At 37.4% G+C, this 25,601-nt stretch overlaps 1 protein-coding gene across 1 annotated transcript; it reads left to right on the top strand.

The window, feature by feature from the left end:
• The first annotated feature begins 2,767 nt into the window (after window positions 1-2,767).
• Window positions 2,768-20,735, top strand: sybl1 (synaptobrevin-like 1). The gene is made up of 8 exons (XM_077235691.1): window positions 2,768-2,993; window positions 4,338-4,508; window positions 4,588-4,645; window positions 4,721-4,858; window positions 10,049-10,139; window positions 10,220-10,287; window positions 10,376-10,468; window positions 18,991-20,735. The coding sequence occupies exons 2-8, from the start codon at window positions 4,363-4,365 to the stop codon at window positions 19,057-19,059; spliced, it is 663 nt and encodes a 220-aa protein (XP_077091806.1). The 5' UTR covers window positions 2,768-2,993; window positions 4,338-4,362; the 3' UTR covers window positions 19,060-20,735.
• The last annotated feature ends 4,866 nt before the right edge of the window (window positions 20,736-25,601 follow it).

Below are 25,601 nucleotides of genomic sequence, written 5' to 3'. Positions count from 1 at the left end.
GTACGGTCGGCGACACCAGATTTTTCAACAATTTATAAGCATCCGCCCCAATCACCGAGAGAAACACACACACCCTCTTTTCATCCTTGATTTCGTTTGCCAACATCCACTGTTCCAGACGTTCCAGATATGACTCAAAATCCTCCTTCGCATCAATGTATTCATCCACGCGACCGACTGGCACAGCCATTTTAGATTTTTTTGTCGAGGCTAACTGCTAACTCTCAAAGCACACGTGCCTGGTTCCTCCAAAAACCTTTTTTCACGACCAGTGTACGGTTACTTTTACAGTGCAGTGCGGCAGTGGCATTCGTTTAATATCCTCGTCGCCATTTGTAACGTTTCGTGTTCCGGACAGAAAACAAACCAACGGAGAAGTTCTCAAAAACGTCTTTACTTTTCAACATCCAAATACAGACTACCAAACTACCGAAGCCGATTTGCTCCGGAAAAGTCAAACTCGTTTCTATAATAAACCATTAAAGTAATTACTGCATTTGCAATACTGAACCACAAGATGGCAATCTCTACCTGTTAATTACCCCAATATATTACAATAAGTTTTGAAGTCCTAAATTTGTGTTAGCAAATATTTGTGATGGATTGGAAGTTGGAACAACTAAGCCATTTCTCCTTCCCTCACGTGAGCTCGAGCAGAAATGCTGAAACAGCAGATTCAAACAGAAAGAGCTGTGGTGACCAGGTAACAACAGAAAAAGAAACATCATCACGAGTTCTTTCACTCGAATAAATAAACTCAATGTTTTTTGTATCTGGCTTTAAATAATTGCAAATATATTGTTAAATATAACAAGGTATGCAAAGAGTGCAACGTGGGTATAAAGTGAAACCTACAGGTGATTTTTACGTTAGGAATGTTCAGCTTAATCTGTAAGTGCTTTGGATTACTCTTCTTGTATTAAATCATTAACATTTTTTGATTTAGTTGAGATTTTGATTTAATTATCAATAAATAATGAAAACTTTGCTGTTTACTTATTTATAATGATTGCTTGCAAATATAAATTTGAAATGTCTTTAATCACCAATTTTGTGCTTAGAAACCACACAAAATTGTACATGAATATAATATTGTAAATCAATCATTACTGTTATTACAGAGATATTGGCTTTGATACTCATGCTTTGATATCATCCAGCCATAACATTCAAGCATAGGCACACCAGCTTTGCCATTAATGATGTCAAACATCATTGGTCCTCAAAACTGTCATGACTGATCTCTTTAAACATTCATTACTTGTTGAATGGTTAAACTATAGTGTTAAATCACATCCAAAATGAGCAAATAAGGTGACATTCTTAGAGAGAAAAAAAGTTCAATGGGGTTCATGGTAGAACCTTTGAGTTCTTGACTCACTTATAAAGAACCCTTTATGCCGAGAGGAGAATCGTCTTACATGATTGCATAATACTTTTCATGTTTAGTAGGTTATTTAATTTTTTTTCTACTGCCAAAGTTTTATGTTAGCCAAAGTTTAGCTGTTTAATTCATCAAAATGTAATGGTAACACATACAACTAGATAAAAAAGTTTGTAGACAAACTTTTAGTTGGCTTGTAAAAGCCTTTCCAGAAAGTTTGAAGTAGTTTTTTTTTTAACACTTTAAAAGCATAGTTCACCCAAAACTGAAAATTCTGTCATCATTAACTCCCAGAATTGTTTATTAACATTTTTAAAAATGAAAATGATGCAAGTTAATGACAGAATTTTCTTTTTGGGGAAAACAATCCCTTTTTTGTCATCAAGCTGAGATTCCAGTGCTTCTGTTTGATTAAAGATGATTCATCATATAAGCCGCAAACACAAGAATATTTTAGTCAACATATATTTCTCATGGCTAAGATTAAAATCTATGGCTGTTAAATAAATCAGTTAATTTTTTTTTATTATTTGAATTTGGAGGTCACAATAAATTTACCTTTATCTTACCTTTTGCATATTCAGTGCATGCATAAAATTATTATACAAATGTATTTTCTGATCATATTTTTTTCAAGATCAACTTGCATAATCACTATTCACGCACTGTACTTACCTGGACTCCGTTCAGTACCTTACTATGTACAATTAAGAGATTTGACAAAATACTTATCCTGCAGATGGTCATCATGTCATCAGCTGAGTATATGTCACAAACACATCACCCTCACTGTGTAACAGTACACGACCTACTTTCCCACTATATAAATATTGGTAGGCCTTAGTAGCCTACAGTATATCATTTTTCATTGCTGCTCCATCAACTCCTTCTGACAGGACGAAGTAGTTAAATATGTCCCTGTAGATTACCTCTGGCCACTTCTTCATATTGTCTACCCACGTTAACAATGACGATGGATGGGACATGAGACCGTTGTAGCCAACAAAGTTTTCTTTGTACAATTTAAAACATTTACGGCATTAACGTTATTTGTCATTTCGCTAAAGTTATATAGCGAGCTATAAACAATCTTCTAACTAACTACTGAACTAGCTACCGGATGTGCCGTGTCAGTTTAGCGGAAGTCGGATTGACAAAATGAGGAAGAACTAAGTATTAAAAATGAGCGGGGCGCGATAAGGTGAATAGAAAAAAAAAATACTTTGGAAGTCAAAGGGGCCCATCAACTGGTTACAGACATTCTTCAAAATATCTTCTTTTGTGTTCAGCAGAAGAAGGTTTGGAAAAACTTGAGGGTGAGTACATGATGACAGAATTTTTATTTTTGGGTGAGCTATACCTTTAAAGAACCCTGTCGCGTGTGTGTGACGCAACGCGGAAATCTTTTCGTGGTCGCTCGTTTGTGACGTATCGCGGAAAACAGTGACGTTTGTTAATTTCTACAGAGACTGCTGTTATTTTTAATAGTATCATTTGTTTATTATTTCAACCATGTTTGTCAGGCAATGAAAGTACTGTTTATGGCCACTTCCGTTTAAAGACATCAAAGAGTGGAGCGCGAGCGGCTGTTTGATCATCAGAATATCAGGTAATTTACACAAAAGATGATCGATTGGTTGATCATGTCATCATATCATTTTATCTAACGTTAATCCACAGTCATTTCTTATCAGACTAATCTCATGCTGGAAGTGGTATTTTATGATTTCTTATCGTTTTGATTACCTAATGAGTAGCCCGATGATTGACGGCAGCTCTCAGTGTAACGTTAGGTCGGTTACTAACTTAAGCTGATGAAAAAAGACACACTTTTTCACATATGACATTTGAAATCTACACATGTATGTCATTAACTATGTCAGATAAGTTAGATGTTAAGTCAGATAAACTAAAAGCTCACGAAGGCAGATGTTACACATATGTTGTGTTTAATCTAACGATAAATTAAATCGCACTGTAATGCTCTCGAATGAATTCATATAGCTGCTACTGCACTAGTACAAATGTCATAACACATCCAGAGGGGGACAAAGATCCTAAACACATAGGCGATAGGCGTATTATAATAAACTTCAAGCACCAGAGAGACACTTTATAATGATTTAAAAATGAAAGAGATTAATCAAACAAAAATAGTTTTACTGTTGAAAACACACACCGAAGTAGTTTGGAATTGTGTTTTATTAGCAAACGAGGTTCTTTATTTTCTCTGTAATGTTCGTTTAGTATTCACGATGTAGAATATCAAACTGTCAATTGTATTCTTTTGAATTATGATTGTCAAGTCCTTCATGAATTTATGTCTTACATGAAGATTTGAACCATCAGCTTTCTACTCCACCTCAACACTGCTGTACTCAAGCATGTGACTGGGCGAGCAAAATTGGACATTTTCACATAAATTTGACATTTAAGTGGATGTATAATAGGTATCTCCCAAAATGGTAAAATTATTTGGTAGTCTTGTGGTGACAAACCTTTTGTTGCCATAAGCCACCATGGATTCAAAGTAATGATGCTTCACCCAAAGGCCACAAATTTACAGCAATTATCATATTTAACCTACAAAAATCTTACATTTTCTTAAAAAAAAAAAATCTTAAAATCTTAATATTTTTATTTAAAGGTAGGCTAAATAAAAAACTTTTTTGGAGGAATTTTGCATTCAAAATCCACGTGCCTCTTCAGACTGAGTGGGCACAGCACTTCCCACTGGGATAATGGGCTTGTCTTGTTTGTTATTGGTCCTTCCTATCATTGCAAAGCATAATTCACCAAAATACGGAGGTATACCATATTATAAAATGTAGGCTAAATATTTATGAAATGTGTAATGTTGAAACAGAAGCACTCAGAAATGCTCTCTGACTTTTTCACCTCTACAGTATATAATGTGAATTGTCTCACATGTGTTTGTTTGTGAACCGTTCAGTGTTGGATCAGGTTTATTTGCGGTGATGGCTATCCTGTTTGCGGTGGTGGCTCGAGGATCGACCGTTTTGGCTAAACATGCGTGCTTCTCTGGCAACTTTCTGGAGGTTACAGAACAAATTCTGGCGAAAATCCCATCGGAAAACAACAAACTCACGTATTCTCATGGCAGGTACGACTGACATTGTGCTGTTCGGCTGTGAATGTTCAGTGGCGTGTGTCTGTTCTGATGTGCTTCTGTTGTTTTTCAGCTATCTCTTCCACTACATCTGCCACGAGAGGATCGTCTATCTGTGCATCACTGATGACGTAAGTGTCTGCCGCGTTAGCTCAGTTTCTCTGCTGCTCCGCTCAGATCCGCTCAGCTGTCCGTCTCTCTTGCAGGAGTTTGAGCGCTCCCGTGCGTTCGGCTTCCTCAACGAGGTGAAGAAGAGGTTTCAGACCACCTACGGCTCGCGGGCTCAGACCGCGCTGCCCTACGCCATGAACAGTGAGTTTTCCAGCACGCTGGCTGCACAAATGGTACGTGCGTCTGCCGTATTTGTTAACACAATTGCCTGTTCATACTCTTTTATGTTTGTCTGTGTGCACAACCGCCCTCAAAAGTCTCAGTATTTCACAAAAACATCCTACATATACAGTAGTAAACAGAGCCATACTTCAAATGTGTACAGTTTGAGAACTGTTACCTCTAATGTAATTTCTTAGCATAAAGAGATTTATGCTAAAATCTTTTGTCGCCGTTCTCATGGTGATCTAAAGTACACAGCTTCTGTCAGCCAGTTTACTCAGAAAGCCTGCTCTTGATTTTATCTGGATGCTATCGAAATGATTAAATGTGTTGCCAAAATGAATTAAATGACATTCACATTCCTGCGTATTCCTAGCCCAGTGGTTCTCAACTGGTTTGGCCATGGGACCCACATTTTCCCATTGCCATTAAGCCGCAACCCAAATTTTAAGGAATTTGACTGGTGACGATCTGCCCTATTAGCATAGATCCTGCCCTGAGCGATCCGCACATAGTCCGCCATGTTTATATCCTCGTTATATAGCACCTATTGATATAATGTCTGCGCTACAGAAACATTACAGATGTTCTGTTCTTCCAATCAAGTCTCCATAGATTCTGAGGACACAGTGGATGAAGTTTATTGATGAAGGAAATGTGCCAAAGAAATTAGGTGAAGTCTTATATGTTTGTGCTAATCACTTTACGCCGGACTGCTTCGCGAACAGTATTTAAAGTACTAATATAATCTAATCTAATCTAACTAATCAGTTCAGCGATTTATAGATGACCATGACAGAACATGCTAATCGATAAGTTGAATCAACTCCAGGTGCAGACTAAAAGTTGTAACTTCTTCCTGAGTCTCTCCATTATTGTCTGAGTCCGGTTCAAACATGTAAAGCTGAACTCCACTACTGATGATTTCTGACATTTTGTCTGCGGGAGATTCTCCAGTTTTGTTGTTGCCGGAGAATCCAGAGCACAAGCTGTAAAGGCTCCGCCCCTCTTCTGGAAAGGGGGCGGAGAGCAGAGTTGCATTTAAGTTTACACACACAAAAACTGCGCAAATGACATGATGATCTGTGGGGTAGTTTGAGTTTAGATAAACTTTAGACACATTCTGGGGAAACCAAAGACTTATTATTTCTTGTAAAAAGGGGCATAATTTTTCCCCTTTAAAGTTACAGAAAGTAAAGTAACCATGGTAAATACACAATACTAACATGAACTGTTAATAAAACAAATTCCTCCTGATTTCCATAAAACATCCTGATGAATAGGATGAACATCATAACCGGCATGCAAACCTGTGACGCACCAGCTACATAACATATTGATACTTTTTGGTAATTTCATGACTTAGTAATTACGAAGTCATGAAATTACCAAAAAGTACAAAAATTAACAAAAAGACAACTAACTAAGACATTGCATGTTCGTAATTTTGCTTTTTATGTATAGTGAATTGATATACTATATATGAGTATAATGTCTGACAAGACAGGAAAGTTTGTTTTTCTGAGGTGAGAGACTTTTTTATTTTGTAACAAGTTACGAAAATTAAATAATGACACTGACATATAGCCGGACGCATGTCATCTCATCTGACCGCAGATACTGAATCAGTACAATGCATTTTTCACAGGCACTCTTCACTTAAACTGCGTCTGACAGAAGAGTCAATAACTTTGTCATGGTCGTCTTTCAAAATAAAAGTTTTGCATCAGAAAATCATTTAGAATTAAGTTTTTTGTTATGGTTGTTGTGTCTTCGACTACACACTCCACGACCCGCTCAAAAAGGTCTTGCGACCCACCAGTTGAGAAACCCATCTCTGGACTACACTACTGTTGATATGGGTCATGTAGGTTTAGAATTAAGAGGCATGTGATGGTGTTGAACTTTAGCTTAGATCTTATCCAATACTTTTCACATGACTGTGTTAAGCAATAATTAGAGAAAAGTGTATTCAAAAACCCTCGAAATGTATTTTACTCATTCCTATTTATCAAACTCTCCGCTAGAACATCCTTTAGTGTGTAGGTACCGTAAATGTCTTGCTCAAAGGCACAATGGTGTGTCAAATGTCTTTCCTAATCCGTTTGTTTCCGGGTCTAAGCACTTTTTCAGATCCCAAATGCAAACAGTGCTAATATAAAAAAGTGTGCTGTAAAAAAATCATGATCATAACCTTTAGTAGTGAAATCTCAGTTGGCCATACAGTGGTTTAAATGAACATATTGGTGTTCAAGGTTCCACCCTGGGTAGAGGAACGTTTCACAACGTTTCAGCACCAGTTTATCAGGAAATTTGTTTTTATTCTCTTCGATTTGCTGAATGGAAACGGTGCTTTATTCGCAAATGTTTTATACAATATTACAATTTTGCGCATAAGTAAAATTCGCAACTTTGGATAGAAACAAAGCTAATGTTATAACTAGATGCTTAGAAACAGACAGCCAATCACGTACCTCATATTTACATGCTTTGGATTGTCAGGGAAACACTGCGTGTTGCATAAACATGAGTTTCGTGTCAATTGAAATTGCCCTCAGCCTAAAATGAATTCAGCACTGAATGAATGGAGGATGGAGCGGGCTTCACTCAATAATTACACTTAAATTTTAAGAGTGCTGGCCTAATGAGTAGAGTTCATATATAGAAAAAAGAGGCCGCACTTTGCATAGACAGTTTATTTTACACAAAATAAAATAAACTGTGTAAAATAAACTGTCTATGCAAAGTGCGGCCTCTTTTTTCTATAAATGAATTCAGCACTGCCATGGCCAAAGACTGTTCTCAACTGCTGTGTAAAATACAAACAACTCCTAAAAATAAATTGTCATCATTTACTCATCCTCATGTCATTCTATGCATTTCTTTGTCTTCTGTAGAACTCAAAGTAATTCTCTATGATTATGTAGAATCCGTGTATCATTCGTTCAGTCGTGTTTTGATTTAATATTGAAAGTAGAAAAATGAGAAAACAGCTCCTTTTTTGTTTTTTCATTTTTTCCAAAGAAACGAAAAACAAGAATTCAGCTTGATTTTCGTTTTTCGTTCTGAGGTAGAAAAATGAATAAACAGCTTGAATATTCGATTTCTACACGTGAGCGAGAATGAAACGCCCCTTTCATCTGATTTGTCAGCCGAAGATCAAACTCTGTCGTCATCAGTCCTCCCTCGGTCGCGCACAGCAGAATAAGAGTCCTCCGCTGTTGATGATGTGCGGATTCTTAACTCGTTTATTGCAACTACATTTCATCTTTTTCTTATCAAACAACCAGACTAACGAATGGCTCGACACAACCCGTACCGGGGAAGAGCCTACAGGGCTTTCTTCTGTGTAGATATAGCCTAAATTCACCTACGTTGGTATCGTATAAACTATCTAACAACTAGAGAACAGAGACCAACATAGATATTAAAATGCATACTCTTCTGAGTTTTATGACGTAGGCCTTGTGTTTTATTAAAATGTATTAGCCTATAATCTAAAGGATGCGCGCTTGTGCGTGGGGCACCGGGCCATGCTAAGAGTAAAAAACACGTGCGCATCACATTGTAAAAAACGCATTTTATAATTAGCCTATTCAGAAATAGTGTAAAAGAACGGTAAATAAAATACTAAATGAACATTATAAACACTATTAATAACATGCTATGTGTATTTTACTTCCCCTTACTGTAACCTATGTCAAATCTTTAAATGAATGGTAGCCTATCCTATTAAGAAAACAACAAGAATAAAAAAATGTAGCCACGTATAATAAAAAATATACATAGTAGCCTATCAAAACAGCCTATTGTGGCCTTTATTACAAACAACATTTAGCCTATTTTAAACACGAAGCCTAAACAAATTTATTTGAATCAAAACTGAAACTGTACCGACGTTGGTTTCGCACCAGGTTTGCGCATCTCTCATTCGGCCCAACGTTTCCATATTTGCAATGTAACAAGATGCTAACTATTAATGTAAAGAAGGCTTCGTACTTCAGTCGAATCCTAATATAGACGAAGGCTAAATCAGCATCTTCAAGAGAAATGAGTTTGGAAGAACAGCAAGTTATGACTGACCGGCACATATTGTATTTTATATTATATAAATTATATTTTATATAATATAAATTGTCTTTATATTGTACAAAAGACGAATAAAATTAGGCAGAATAACTTTTTATATGTTTGGTTGACTGTTTTATTTTAATAATGAACAGGCTGCGTGTCAAGTTTGTAATGCCAGAAGTGAACTGATAATATGTTGTGTAAGCGCGATGCGCTGGCGCCATCACTTGGATTTGTTCCTCGGCTGGGGAAATAACTTAATACTCTGTCGTTTAATACTTTGTCATTCCAAACAGTAAAATGTATATTTTAATTTGTGTACATTCAAAATGACTACAAAATGTTATGCCTTTGAAAAATAAAGAAAACAACACGATGCTGCTTAAGCGCGTCTCTGTCTCATTGAACATCTTTCTGGCGCACACCATAAAATAAACCAAAATACAGCGATCCGCCTTTTTGGCGCGCCTACTTTTGAAAGTCAGCATTTAGATTATCTGAAGTAAAATGCATTATATAAGCCTAAATCACTTAGGAATAAATCACAGCTTGCTTATGATAAAAAACGTGACTTTACAGTTCCGGAAAATAGGGAAATAGCTAATTATTTCACGGACCCCCTGGCACTTGAGCACTGCTGTTGTACACAGAAGAAAGCCCTGTAGGCTCTTCCCCGGTACGGGTTGTGTCGAGCCATTCGTTAGTCTGGTTGTTTGATGAGAAAAAGATGAAATGTAGTTGCAATAAACGAGTTAAGAATCCGCACATCATCAGCAGCGGAGGACTCTTATTCTGCTGTGCGCGACCGAGGGAGGACTGATGACGACACAGTTTGATCTTCGGCTGACAAATCAGATGAAAGGGGTGTTTCATTCTCGCTCACGTGTAGAAATCGAATATTCAAGCTGTTTATTCATTTTTCTACCTCAGAACGAAAATCTAGCTGAATTCTTGTTTTTCGTTTCTTTGGAAAAAATGAAAAAACAAAAAAGGAGCTGTTTTCTCATTTTTCTACTTTCAATATTAAATCAAAACACGACTGAACAAATGATACACGGATTATGTAGCTATGCCCAGAACAATATTTTTTGCCATGTATTGACATGCATGTGTTTCGCTGTTATTGTTAGAAACATCACTCAGATCCCAAAGGCTCAGACAGACTGACGGAAACACAGATGCACGTAGATGACTTGAAAGGCATTATGGTCCGGAACATTGGTGAGACTGAGTCACTTTAATCACTTTTATAAAGGTCAGTGAACGTTTGAGTGAATATGTGCTGTATTGTGCTACTGTAGATCTTGTAGCTCAGAGAGGAGAGAGGCTCGAACTGCTCATTGATAAAACCGAGAACTTGATGGATTCTGTGAGTTTGGTTTTATGTCCTGTTTGAAACATTTGTTTATGTCACTGTGTAATATGTATGCTGATGAATGTTTCTCTTGTCTTTGCAGTCTGTCACCTTTAAAACCACAAGCCGTAACCTGGCCCACGCCATGTGTATGAAGAACATGAAGTTAACAGTCATTGTCGTAATAGTCGTGCTGGTAAGTTCTGGAGCGGTTTATTGTCAGTACGTCTCACTGCAGTGATGGACAAGCCCAAGAGCGACACAGTAGTAACTATATAGCGAAACACTATATAGTCAGATTTACCAAACCCTCTTTTGGCGTTGAAAAACTAATGTCAGGATTTACTAAAGACAAGAAGTGTAAAATGAGCACTGAAAAGGTGTGGACACACTTATTTTTGCGGCTGACCTTATCGCACATGCATTTGTAGGAGTTTCCCTTGCAGGCGCAAAATTTATGGGAGGAGAATATTTAAATGAATCCTGCAAGGTGATTTGTGAAGGTTTGCAAGGTTTGAAAAACTGAAGGTTTGCGCTCTTCTGTCTTTTGCGCCATTATTTACCGCACCAAAAAAGCATGTCTTAAACCGGATGCTATTTTGCGCTGCTCTTGGTAAATTGTGTTGGTCATTATGAAATTGATCCGACTGCGTCTGTTTTTTAATTTGCGTCAGTAGATCACGAGCAGAACTTTACACTCCCATCTGTGCTTTTATAGAGTTGCACTCTTAAGCTAATTTGCCCTGTTTAGTAAATCTTGTATGTTTTTTCTTCTGAAATTGTGTAGAAGACTGACTTTCTGCCCCATTTAAACCAAATTAATTCCAAAATGTTTAATGCAATAAAACAGAATAAAAATCAAGTCCAAAATAATCAAGACTGTTTCACTAAATCATGGGTCTGTCCTGCAGAGTTTAGCTCCTCCAACCCTAATCAATCACACCTGAACAAGCTAATCAATGTCCTGAGGGTCACTAAGGGTCTGTTTACACGACACCATTTTCAACTAAAATGTAAAACCTTTTATGCGTTTTGGCCTTTTGTTTTCACTACAACGGCATTTTGGGTGCCTGAAAACGAAAACTTTTGAAAACGGGTTTTAAAGTGCAAGTTTTTTAAAAACGATCTAATGTGTAAACAAAAAAAGCGCGAATCTCTGAAGACGATAATGTCCTGCACGTGCGTATTACGTGTTCAGTCTAATACTGTTTCATCGCCATCTAATGGCCTAGCAGCAGAATACAGCATTTTAGTCGTTTTCGTAGATCCGTGTGAATGGCGATTGTTTTGACAATGATGTCGTCTGTACATGGAAAAACTTCTCTGTTTTAAACATCGTTGTCGTGTAAACGTGCAAGGTGAGGGTTTTTCAGCTAAACTCAGCAGGACAGCGGTTCTCTCGGACCGAACTTGCCTACCCCTGCACTAAACGAACCTTACAAAGACTGATATGTAATGATACTTTTGTCAACATGTTCCACTTTTTCTTCTGCCACTGATTGGCCTGACAGATAGTCCTGCTCCAAATACAAGCCAGTGTTTGAGCTGTTGTTCTGATCTTGCTCTGTCATCCTGGTCAAATTACGCAAGAGCAGCAATGTTTTAATGTTGCCAGGAACTGCATTGCATTTGTTTTAATGGACAGAGACAACTATAAGCAAGCTATACATTCAAAACAGATTATAATACCAAAACATGTACATATTACTGTATTACATTTTTTGCTACAACTTGTCCCTAAACTGTGTAAATGAATGCCCAGTACAAAGAGTTAGATTATTACAACATATATGGTCATATACAGTGGAGGCTCAAATATTGACACCCTTGCACTTTTTTCAAGTAATCCACCATCAACACTTTCTTTCTGAAACTGCTAAATTAAACTATTAAATTAGGCAGCTGTAGCTGTAGTTCCCCTGCAATTGAAAGATTGCAATTAATTATGTCCTCAGTATTAATGACTGTCCTCAGTATAAATGACTGTCCTCAGTATTAACACCTGTCCTCAGTATTAATCCCTGTCCTCAGTATTAATGACTGTCCTCAGTATTAACACCTGTCCTCAGTATTAATCCCTGTCCTCAGTATTAATGACTGTCCTCAGTATTAATGACTGTCCTCAGTATTAATGACTGTCCTCAGTATTAATGACTGTCCTCAGTATTAATACCTGTCCTCAGTATTAATGACTGTCCTCAGTATTAATCCCTGTCCTCAGTATTAATCCCTGTCCTCAGTATTAATGACTGTCCTCAGTATTAATCCCTGTCCTCAGTATTTATGACTGTCCTCAGTATTAATACCTGTCCTCAGTATTAATACCTGTCCTCAGTATTAATACCTGTCCTCAGTAGTTATGACTGTCCTCAGTATTAATGACTGTCCTCAGTATTAATGACTGTCCTCAGTATTAATACCTGTCCTCAGTATTAATCCCTGTCCTCAGTATTAATGACTGTCCTCAGTATTAATGACTGTCCTCAGTATTAATGACTGTCCTCAGTATTAACGACTGTCCTCAGTATTAACAACTGTCCTCAGTATTAATACCTGTCCTCAGTATTAATCCCTGTCCTCAGTATTAATCCCTGTCCTCAGTATTAATCCCTGTCCTCAGTATTTATGACTGTCCTCAGTATTAATACCTGTCCTCAGTATTAATACCTGTCCTCAGTATTAATACCTGTCCTCAGTAGTTATGACTGTCCTCAGTATTAATGACTGTCCTCAGTATTAATGACTGTCCTCAGTATTAATACCTGTCCTCAGTATTAATGACTGTTCTCAGTATTAACAACTGTCCTCAGTATTAATACCTGTCCTCAGTATTAATACCTGTCCTCAGTATTAATACCTGTCCTCAGTATTTATGACTGTCCTCAGTATTAATATCTGTCCTCAGTATTAATATCTGTCCTCAGTATTAATCCCTGTCCTCAGTATTAATCCCTGTCCTCAGTATTAATCCCTGTCCTCAGTATTAATCCCTGTCCTCAGTATTAATGACTGTCCTCAGTATTAATCCCTGTCCTCAGTATTTATGACTGTCCTCAGTATTAATGACTGTCCTCAGTATTTATGACTGTCCTCAGTATTTATGACTGTCCTCAGTATTAATACCTGTCCTCAGTATTTATGACTGTCCTCAGTATTTATGACTGTCCTCAGTATTAATGACTGTCCTCAGTATTAATCCCTGTCCTCAGTATTAATCCCTGTCCTCAGTATTAATGACTGTCCTCAGTATTAATGACTGTCCTCAGTATTTATGACTGTCCTCAGTATTTATGACTGTCCTCAGTATTTATGACTGTCCTCAGTATTAATGACTGTCCTCAGTATTAATACCTGTCCTCAGTATTTATGACTGTCCTCAGTATTAATGACTGTCCTCAGTATTAATATCTGTCCTCAGTATTAATATCTGTCCTCAGTATTAATCCCTGTCCTCAGTATTAATACCTGTCCTCAGTATTAATACCTGTCCTCAGTATTAATGACTGTCCTCAGTATTAATACCTGTCCTCAGTATTAATGACTGTCCTCAGTATTAATACCTGTCCTCAGTATTAATACCTGACCTCAGTATTAATGACTGTCCTCAGTATTAATACCTGTCCTCAGTATTAATACCTGTCCTCAGTATTAATGACTGTCCTCAGTATTAATCCCTGTCCTCAGTATTAATCCCTGTCCTCAGTATTAATCCCTGTCCTCAGTATTAATGACTGTCCTCAGTATTAATCCCTGTCCTCAGTATTAATCCCTGTCCTCAGTATTAATGACTGTCCTCAGTATTAATGACTGTCCTCAGTATTAATGACTGTCCTCAGTATTAATACCTGTCCTCAGTATTAATGACTGTCCTCAGTATTAATGACTGTCCTCAGTATTAATCCCTGTCCTCAGTATTAATCCCTGTCCTCAGTATTAATGACTGTCCTCAGTATTAATCGCTGTCCTCCGTATTAACACCTGTCCTCAGTATTAATACCTGTCCTCAGTATTAATACCTGTCCTCAGTATTTATGACTGTCCTCAGTATTAATATCTGTCCTCAGTATTAATATCTGTCCTCAGTATTAATCCCTGTCCTCAGTATTAATCCCTGTCCTCAGTATTAATCCCTGTCCTCAGTATTAATGACTGTCCTCAGTATTTATGACTGTCCTCAGTATTTATGACTGTCCTCAGTATTAATACCTGTCCTCAGTATTTATGACTGTCCTCAGTATTTATGACTGTCCTCAGTATTAATGACTGTCCTCAGTATTAATACCTGTCCTCAGTATTAATACCTGTCCTCAGTATTAATGACTGTCCTCAGTATTAATACCTGTCCTCAGTATTAATACCTGTCCTCAGTATTTATGACTGTCCTCAGTATTAATGACTGTCCTCAGTATTAATATCTGTCCTCAGTATTAATATCTGTCCTCAGTATTAATCCCTGTCCTCAGTATTAATACCTGTCCTCAGTATTAATACCTGTCCTCAGTATTAATGACTGTCCTCAGTATTAATACCTGTCCTCAGTATTAATGACTGTCCTCAGTATTAATACCTGTCCTCAGTATTAATACCTGACCTCAGTATTAATGACTGTCCTCAGTATTAATACCTGTCCTCAGTATTAATACCTGTCCTCAGTATTAATGACTGTCCTCAGTATTAATCCCTGTCCTCAGTATTAATCCCTGTCCTCAGTATTAATCCCTGTCCTCAGTATTAATGACTGTCCTCAGTATTAATCCCTGTCCTCAGTATTAATCCCTGTCCTCAGTATTAATGACTGTCCTCAGTATTAATGACTGTCCTCAGTATTAATGACTGTCCTCAGTATTAATACCTGTCCTCAGTATTAATGACTGTCCTCAGTATTAATGACTGTCCTCAGTATTAATCCCTGTCCTCAGTATTAATCCCTGTCCTCAGTATTAATGACTGTCCTCAGTATTAATCGCTGTCCTCCGTATTAATGACTGTCCTCAGTATTAATCGCTGTCCTCAGTATTAATACCTGTCCTCAGTATCAATACCTGTCCTCAGTATTAACAACTGTCCTCAGTATTAATACCTGTCCTCAGTATTAATACCTGTCCTCAGTATTAATACCTGTCCTCAGTATTAATCCCTGTCCTCAGTATTTATGACTGTCCTCAGTATTTATGACTGTCCTCAGTATTAATGACTGTCCTCAGTATTAATACCTGTCCTCTGTATTAATCCCTGTCCTCAGTATTAATGACTGTCCTTAGTATTAATACCTGTCCTCAGTATTAATACCTGTCCTCAGTATTAATGACTGTCCTCAGTATTAATACCTGTCCTCAGTATTAATCCCTGTCCTCAGTATTAATGCCTGTCCTCAGTATTAATACCTGTCCTCAATATTAATGACTGTCCTCAGTATTAATGACTGTCCTCAGTATTAATCCCTGTCCTCAGTATTAATCCCTGTCCTCAGTATTAATGACTGTCCTCAGTATTAATCCCTGTCCTCAGTATTAATCCCTGTCCTCAGTATTAATCCCTGTCCTCAGTATTAATACCTGTCCTCAGTATTAATACCTGTCCTCAGTATTAATGACTGTCCTCAGTATTAATACCTGTCCTCAGTATTAATCCCTGTCCTCAGTATTAATGCCTGTCCTCAGTATTAATACCTGTCCTCAATATTAATGACTGTCCTCAGTATTAATGACTGTCCTCAGTATTAATCCCTGTCCTCAGTATTAATCCCTGTCCTCAGTATTAACACCTGTCCTCAGTATTAATGACTGTCCTCAGTATTAATGACTGTCCTCAGTATTAATGACTGTCCTCAGTATTAATCCCTGTCCTCAGTATTAATCCCTGTCCTCAGTATTAATACCTGTCCTCAGTATTAATGACTGCCCTCAGTATTAATACCTGTCCTCAGTATTAATCCCTGTCCTCAGTATTAATCCCTGTCCTCAGTATTAATGACTGTCCTCAGTATTAATGACTGTCCTCAGTATTAATCCCTGTCCTCAGTATTAATCCCTGTCCTCAGTATTAATGACTGTCCTCAGTATTAATACCTGTCCTCAGTATTAATGACTGTCCTCAGTATTAATGACTGTCCTCAGTATTAATCCCTGTCCTCAGTATTAATCCCTGTCCTCAGTATTAATGACTGTCCTCAGTATTAATGACTGTCCTCAGTATTAATGACTGTCCTCAGTATTAATACCTGTCCTCAGTATTAATCCCTGTCCTCAGTATTTATGACTGTCCTCAGTATTAATCACTGTCCTCAGTATTAATGACTGTCCTCAGTATTAATCCCTGTCCTCAGTATTAATGACTGTCCTCAGTATTAATGACTGTCCTCAGTATTAATACCTGTCCTCAGTATTAATCCCTGTCCTCAGTATTAATGACTGTCCTCAGTATTAATCACTGTCCTCAGTATTAATCACTGTCCCCGTATTAATCACTGTCCTCAGTATTAATACCTGTCCTCAGTATTAATACCTGTCCTCAGTATTAATGACTGTCCTCAGTATTAATGACTGTCCTCAGTATTAATCACTGTCCTCAGTATTAATGACTGTCCTCAGTATTAATGACTGTCCTCAGTATTAATGACTGTCCTCAGTATTAATCCCTGTCCTCAGTATTAACGACTGTCCTCAGTATTAACGACTGTCCTCAGTATTAACGACTGTCCTCAGTATTAACGACTGTCCTCAGTATTAACACCTGTCCTCAGTATTAACCCCTGTCCTCAGTATTAATCCCTGTCCTCAGTATTAACACCTGTCCTCAGTATTAACAACCGTCCTCAGTATTAATACCCGTCCTCAGTATTAACACCCGTCCTCAGTATTAACACCCGTCCTCAGTATTAACACCTGTCCTCAGTATTAACACCTGTCCTCAGTATTAACACCTGTCCTCAGTATTAACACCTGTCCTCAGTATTAACACCTCTCCTCAGTATTAATACCCGTCCTCAGTATTAACACCCGTCCTCAGTATTAACACCCGTCCTCAGTATTAACACCTGTCCTCAGTATTAACACCTGTCCTCAGTATTAATCACTGTCCTCAGTATTAACACCCGTCCTCAGTATTAACACCTGTCCTCAGTATTAATCACTGTCCTCAGTATTAACACCTGTCCTCAGTATTAACACCTGTCCTCAGTATTAACACCTGTCCTCAGTATTAACACCTGTCCTCAGTATTAATCACTGTCCTCAGTATTAATCACTGTCCTCAGTATTAACACCCGTCCTCAGTATTAACACCCGTCCTCAGTATTAATGACTGTCCTCAGTATTAATGACTGTCCTCAGTATTAACACCTCTCCTCAGTATTAATCACTGTCCTCAGTATTAACACCTGTCCTCAGTATTAATCACTGTCCTCAGTATTAACACCTCTCCTCAGTATTAACACCTCTCCTCAGTATTAATCACTGTCCTCAGTATTAACACCCGTCCTCAGTATTAATCACTGTCCTCAGTATTAATGACTGTCCTCAGTATTAACACCTGTCCTCAGTATTAACACCTGTCCTCAGTATTAACACCTGTCCTCAGTATTAACACCTGTCCTCAGTATTAATCCCTGTCCTCAGTATTAACACCTGTCCTCAGTATTAATCACTGTCCTCAGTATTAACACCTGTCCTCAGTATTAACACCTGTCCTCAGTATTAACCCCTGTCCTCAGTATTAATCCCTGTCCTCAGTATTAACACCCGTCCTCAGTATTAACACCTGTCCTCAGTATTAACACCTCTCCTCAGTATTAATACCCGTCCTCAGTATTAACACCCGTCCTCAGTATTAACCCCTGTCCTCAGTATTAATCCCTGTCCTCAGTATTAACACCTGTCCTCAGTATTAACACCCGTCCTCAGTATTAACACCTGTCCTCAGTATTAATCACTGTCCTCAGTATTAACACCTGTCCTCAGTATTAACACCTGTCCTCAGTATTAACACCTGTCCTCAGTATTAACACCTGTCCTCAGTATTAATCACTGTCCTCAGTATTAACACCTCTCCTCAGTATTAACACCCGTCCTCAGTATTAACACCCGTCCTCAGTTTTAACACCTGTCCTTAGTATTAATGACTGTCCTCAGTATTAACACCTCTCCTCAGTATTAATCACTGTCCTCAGTATTAACACCTGTCCTCAGTATTAATCACTGTCCTCAGTATTAACACCTCTCCTCAGTATTAACACCTCTCCTCAGTATTAATCACTGTCCTCAGTATTAACACCCGTCCTCAGTATTAATCACTGTCCTCAGTATTAATGACTGTCCTCAGTATTAACACCTGTCCTCAGTATTAATGACTGTCCTCAGTATTAACACCTGTCCTCAGTATTAACACCTGTCCTCAGTATTAACACCTGTCCTCAGTATTAACACCTGTCCTCAGTATTAATCCCTGTCCTCAGTATTAACACCTGTCCTCAGTATTAATCACTGTCCTCAGTATTAATCACTGTCCTCAGTATTAATCACTGTCCTCAGTATTAATCACTGTCCTCAGTAGTGCTCATTGTTTAAGCAAATATCTGTGGAATCAATTGTGCCACTTTTTGACATCCTGTGGTGAACGTTTTGTAACGTTTATTAATAAAATGCTTTAACTGCACGTGAAGAGGCCAGATGTTGTGTTTCTAGTAAATGATGTTCCTCTGGTTTTGTCTTGTGGTCTCAGGTGGTGCTGTATTTTATCGTGACGGCTGCCTGTGGAGGACTCAGCTGGCCAAACTGTCGGAAACAGTAAAAACCTTTAGTATGCAAGACCACTCATTCTGCCTACTCACCTCAGAGACTTACAGACACAGGACAGCACTAAACTCCTGCAGTGTTTCCTGTGCCGTTACAAACGATGCTTCATTGTCTTTTCAAGTTGATGTTAACCATCTAGTTTTGATTCTTTGAGTTATTTTCACGGTGTTTTAATGCAGTTCAAAAAGATGGGGAGTTTAAAGGAGAAGTCCGACAATAAATGAAAATGCTGTTGTCATTCTTTTTTCTGCGAAACACAGGAGGTGTTAATTCACGCTGCTCATCATCATTACTATACTACGAAAATAGAAGGGGATTTATTCTAAGTTAAAAAAAAGAAATTGCCATAAAAGTTGTCCATATTACTGCACTATATGCAGTGTTTTCTGAAGCCATACAATCGCTTTGTGTGAGGACCAAAATTGAAGTCGTTATTAAGATCTTCCCCTCCATCGGAGTACTTAATTCTCATTCGCTGTTGCATCTTGAAGATTCTTCACATCCCAGGTTGTCATTTTAGGCACCATTTTGATGGGTTTATTTTTTTTTGTGTGTTATTATTTAAGTGCAAATTATATTTGATAACTTAAATATTGAAATACAGTTGGGTTTGTTCCTCACACAAAGCTATTGTATGATGTGCGTGTGTTATGGACTACGTTTATGATACACCCGTTATGTGATCTTATTTTGCAAGGGGGGGAAGCAGTGTAAATCATCTCGTAAACATCTCTATTTTCTGTGTTTCGTGGAAGAAAGTATAACAAATAGAATATGAGGGAGAGTAAATTCTGTTTTGGGTGAGGGCGAGTTTTTTTTTTTTTTTTTGGATGGTTATAAACCCCATTCATGTCTTGAAAGAGAAAAGCATAACTGTGATGAAATAGAAATTCATGATTTTTAACAATGACCTGACACATCTGTTTGATCTTTGTTTTAATTCGATTTTGATATATGCTGCTTACAATATCCGGATTTGTATGTTAATCTCTCACATTTATAGTTATCATAATGAAGGGAACTCCATGGTCCCTTACTCTTACCAAATTTATATTCTACAGACTTAACTAATGTCAGTCACCAAGATGGCTTGTGTTTGACTGATTGATCGAGTAGCATATTTGTTTTTAAAGTCACCTGTATTAAACGGTATACTTGTGTGATATTGTTAATGCATCACAGAACTAGTCTAATTCACAACTTACATGTTTTTGGGTGAATTTCACAAAACCTGTAAATAACATGTTTCACCCCAAGATTAAATAAAGAGGAAACTATATTGTTGCATAAAGAAAAGGAAGATGATTTTATGACCATTTTTATTTTTTTGCATTATGACATATTTTAGAATTACCACAAGAAAAAAACACATGTTGAAACTTCCAGTACTCGCATAAAATGCAACAGCTACACAGAATAACATGCACAGAATACCTGCTGTATACAGATTATTGCGAGTATTGAATGTATTGTGCAGAAGTGGTAAGAGTATGTACAGGCAGTGTGAAATCTGAATTTACATATTGTATTTAAGATCGAAGTGCTGTGAATGTTTGTACACACCATAAAAAGTGGATTTGTTTTCCCCCAACATATTAGGACTTACAAATGATACTTCAAATGTACATTTTGTAATAATGTGTACAGCTTAAATAAACAGAAATGCCCATATCTTGTATGGAAAAAGTTAGTACATCCTACATTTACCAATTCATTCATTATTTGTCTAGCACTTTTCACAATCCATGTTGTCTCAAGGCACTTTTCATAAATGTATTCCTTTAAATCTAAAACAATGGTGACTGGCAAGGAAAAAAACCCATAACATGTTTAAGTAAAAGGGGGGAAACAGTCTGAGGAAGCATGTCTGAGTATGTGTAATTGTAGTTATGTGTTCAATTAATAAAATATCACTACATCAAATGCCTAAATTTAAGGTACCATTAGTACTGTCGGTTACACTTTATTTCGATAGTCCACTTTAGATATTCTACTAACTATAAGTAACTTTTCAACTACATGTCAACTAACTAGAGTATTAGTAGAGTCTAGTAGACTGTTAGGTTATGGTTAGGTGTTAGGGTTCGGGTTAGGAGAATAAGTTGACTTGTAGTTGCCAAGTTCGTTGTAGTCAGTAGAATATCTGTTGGGGGACCAACAAATAAAGCAGACTATCTATTAATACTCTATAGTTAGTTGACATGTAGCTCCAAAGTTACTTAGCAGAATGTCTAAAGTGGACTATCAGTCAAGTGCAATGTAGTAGAAGATTGTTAAAAAAGAAGGGCACATACTCCTCTTGACTAAGACATATCCTCATCTGGGTGGTATTTCACAAAGCAGGTTATGCGACATACCCGGGTACATTTAAACAGATGTTTTCAACAATCATTCCAAAAACTTAGGTAACTTTCAGGGTATGTAAGTAACATGATCTGCTCCGGTTAGTTTAGCATTATTATAACATAAAAACATATTTGATCAAATTACTTTAGCTCACAAATCTTAAAAAAACATAATTTTTTCATCACACACATTGATTTGCAATTATAAGGTTGTTGTTTTTTTGATACTGGAAATGATATAATGTAAATTCTAATATAAAAAAAATCTAATATGTGATGCATCTCACTTTATCATAGATGCAGAAGCAAAATAGCTAAAATAATGCAGCTCTTGAACCCTTTGGTCTCCAGGCATAATCCTGGTCTCATTTGAAAGCGGACAATAAAGCCGTGCAGAGAGGACGTCAAAACCCGGAAGACTAATTTACCAGGGATTCCTTATGAATAAAATAAGGTAAACAAATGGTAAAAAAGTTGATGATACTTGGACGTTTTGTTCTATAAAAAAAAAAATTAATAATAATATATATATATATATATAATTTTTCTTTTTACATTGTAGAAAAAAGTATCGTTCTACAACGTAAATTATATTACCTGGGCTCTGAAAGAAATTCAGAGCACCTTAAGAACATAACCTTTATGTAATGTCACCCACTCATTTAAATTATGATACAAGTGCAAGTTAAAGCGACATCTTAAAAAGAGAGATCTTTTAGCAAAGCCAACTAGAACGGCTCGAATGGCGAACGTGTCAGTGCTTTCCAAAACCAAAACCAAATCCCAGCAGGGATCGTGCATGGGTGAGGAGGGTTTGACTGTCTCGAACCTCCTAGAAACCTGAACACTAGATCATTCCTGCCAACCGACTGGCGGTTAACCTCGCTGTGAAATGCTGACAGTGGAAACATAGCCTATACTTTGTGTGTTGAAGGCGTGCTGCCACCAACTAAGCGCTCTTGGAAGAAGGACAATGACTGGGATTGAGCGATTCACAGGGTCATCCTTCCTTGAGCTGACCAGCTCTCAAAAACTTTACATTTATCAGCAAAAAGGCACCTTGTAGAAGGAGCTTTCGTTTCAGTAATGGTTTTCACCTCGCTATGAGCAGTGTATCTAGTGGCCAGATGTGCAGTTCCCACAATTCCTGATTGGGATGCCAGGTTAAGCTCTTGAGAGAGGAGGTCCTTCTTTAGCGGGATGGCCCGGGCTGGATATGAATATGACCGTGACTATCCGTTGTAGTATTTGTATACTTTTGCATGCCATGCAGAGCATACAGTCGCTGTGTCCAAGTATGCTTGTATAAAAGACAAAGTGATTGACCCAGAGCAAATCACAGTGGTGTAGTCCCGTGATCCACAGATGTTAGGCTAAAGAGTTTTAATATCATCGTCTTACAACATCAAGCGACCTTAATCATTTTCTTTATATCTTCAGTTTGGTTTTACGGTGGCTGGGACAGATGCTGAACCGCTGCACTAGTGTGTTATATGTGCAGATTTGCTGGCAAATGATAGCATGAAGCCATGCAAGCTGAAGCACCATTTAGAAACCAAACACCCGACACTCGAAGACAAACCCTTAGATTTTAAAGTTATAGTAAAGTTATATTGCCTTACACAACAGAAACGCAACATCAGCAAACCAGAAAATATTCAGGCACCAATTTTTTTATTTATTTTTTACTAGTGGGTGCAGGACACTATAGTTCATTAATGTAAGTGAGGATAGCAAAATAAAGTAAACTGTGACATATTATACCCAACAATTCTTCATGCATTGGACTAAAAGTAAAATGTATAAAAATTTGGGACAAAAAACTCAGACACTTTGACCTGACCATGTTTTGCTTAAGTGTTTTTTTCTTTAATTGCTAATGCAACCTTTTTACACCACAGACTCAACAAAATGACGCATTGCTTGGTAATTGTTTGACTTAAATTCGTATTATCTAATTGTGTAGTTAAATTTAACAGCTGACAGATATTCAACATAATTCATCTGTGAGACAGTATAACAGAAGGATGGACAAAACCATTGAAATATCAACTGATTTGATAACTCTGAGTTCTTGTCATAATTTATTGCGATTTTTTAAACTAAAGCAAATAAACTGTGATAATATGAGAAATGTTGAAGGTGTCTGAATAAATTTTTGTTTGACGTGGAATTAGGAACACGTGTTGCTCGTCACACAATTGCAGAGGTGCTAATCATCCCTGCTGCCGAAGATATCTGTCAAGTCGTGTTTGGAGAGAATTTCACACAACAGATTATTAGTGACATCCCTCTTTCTAACAACACCGTTAGCCGTCGCATATCTGACATGGCAAGCAACGTTGAGGAGCAATTGCTAGCTAACATCATGCAAAGCCACTGCCAGTACTGTCCTGCAGCTTGATGAGACAACTGACAGTGCAGGACTAGCACAGCTGCTCACCTACTATGTCAGATATATAAAAAGGGCAATATTGAGGAGGACATTTTTTTCTGTCTGTCTCTTCAGCGAACACAGCTGGCGAGGCACTGTTTGAAGTTCTGGATATATATACAGGAAGGCTTTAGTTCCAAAAGGTTGAGAACCTTTAGAGACTTGCAAGACTTTTAAACATTTTGACTTACGTACGTAAGCCAGTACATAAGCCAGAGGAGAACCGACCCCCCACCTGAGTCTGGTTTCTCCCAAGGTTTTTTTTCTCCTTTCTGCCACTGATAGAGTTTGGTTTCTTGCCACTGTTGCCTTTTTCCATTTGTTGCCATTAGTTAAAGCCTTACTTTCCAGTTACATTAAAGTGTCCTCTCCTTGAGAGAAAGAACGCACTATCTTGATGCCAAATCCAACCTTGAAAAAGCTGTGTGTTGTTGTGTGTGTGTTAGTATTTTTGGTTACAGGTTAAGTTTATTGCAGTTAAATACTGCATTATTGTTGATTGACTGAGTTGTTGTTCGGGACAGGCTGGCACCCAGCAACCCAAATCTGCGACCTGGAAGGTCACGACGTGCCTAACTTCAGTGTCAGCTTCATAATCCATGGAGATATGCTTCAGTCTATCTGTATGTGTGTGGAAAATTACTATGTTTATCTATTTTCTTAGCCAATCAGAATAATTTAACCTGAAGCAAGGACGTATCTTAGACCTTGGTGAAGGGTATAATTGCGGTGATCTTTTTAACTGTAAACGGGGCGGCCTACAAACTCCTTGTGAGTCTTGACGATGACTTCTGCTGATGAAACTGCAAACTATCTTCAGTAAAACCTTTCTTCAATTTGTTATGATGAATGAAGACCTGGAGTCAGAATTATATCTGGTTCTGGGTCTTTGGCTGTAAATCCCCTTACAGTATGCTCTAATATCAGAATACAGCGTGTTCCACATTTAAATTTAATGTTTGATGCAATTAAATATCAAAACATTATCATTTCAACTAAACATTTAAATTCAATTTCTAGTGGCATAAATATGATGCAATACCATTTAAAGTGATACTAAACGAGCTTCCACCATCTTTATACATTATATTTGGGCGGAACATATGTATTTTGACAGACGCACTCTAATAACTTGCATTGTGAAAGAAGTACATATTAGAAGCACTGACCTGCTTACGTTTTTTTAATAGATTTTCTGTCTTGAAAAGTTGTCTTTTCAGTCGTCACATTTATTTATATAGGACTTTTTACAATAGATTGTTTCAAAGCAGCTTTACAGAGATAGAAATGCACCTGATTTTTCTTCCTGCCAATTTTGTCATTCTTGTAAACCTTGAAATACTCAGGAAAATATTTATACATAAACATTGTAACATATTTAAAAACATAAGTTAAAAAAAAATCTTACGCTATCTTAGAAATGCTATTAGTATAAAGCTCAAGTCTGTGAAGAGACTCAATACATTGTCACAAAAAATGTAGTAACTTTCAATGCAATGATATCACATTAAAATTTAGATATTTTTTTCTACTCTATAACAAAAAGTCACTGGTTTAAAATGAACCATTAATGAACGAGAGAACCAGTTAAAGACCTGAATACTTCTTCACGGCATCACATGTGCAAAGTTACAGTTCCTAATTAGTTTTATTTGTAATAATATGTTGGCTCGATTACAAGAGATGAATGTAAATCTGCACAACATCTCATCATTTAAAACAGGATGATAACATATTTTTCAGTTCAGTCAGGACCAC

This window comes from Siphateles boraxobius, unplaced genomic scaffold (assembly GCF_051911475.1).
Source record: "Siphateles boraxobius isolate OS27281-9 unplaced genomic scaffold, OSU_SipBor_1 2, whole genome shotgun sequence".
Taxonomy (NCBI): Eukaryota; Metazoa; Chordata; class Actinopteri; order Cypriniformes; family Leuciscidae; genus Siphateles; species Siphateles boraxobius.
This window is presented reverse-complemented; position numbering and strand designations above follow the sequence as displayed.

Coding starts and splice junctions, on each gene's coding strand:
- sybl1 (XM_077235691.1), top strand. CDS start 4,363: ATGGCTATCCTGTTTGCGGTGGTGGCTCGAGGATCGACCGTTTTGGCT. Junction 4,859..10,048: donor GCACGCTGGCTGCACAAATG/GTACGTGCGTCT, acceptor TGTTATTGTTAG/AAACATCACTCAGATCCCAA. Junction 10,140..10,219: donor CATTATGGTCCGGAACATTG/GTGAGACTGAGT, acceptor GTGCTACTGTAG/ATCTTGTAGCTCAGAGAGGA.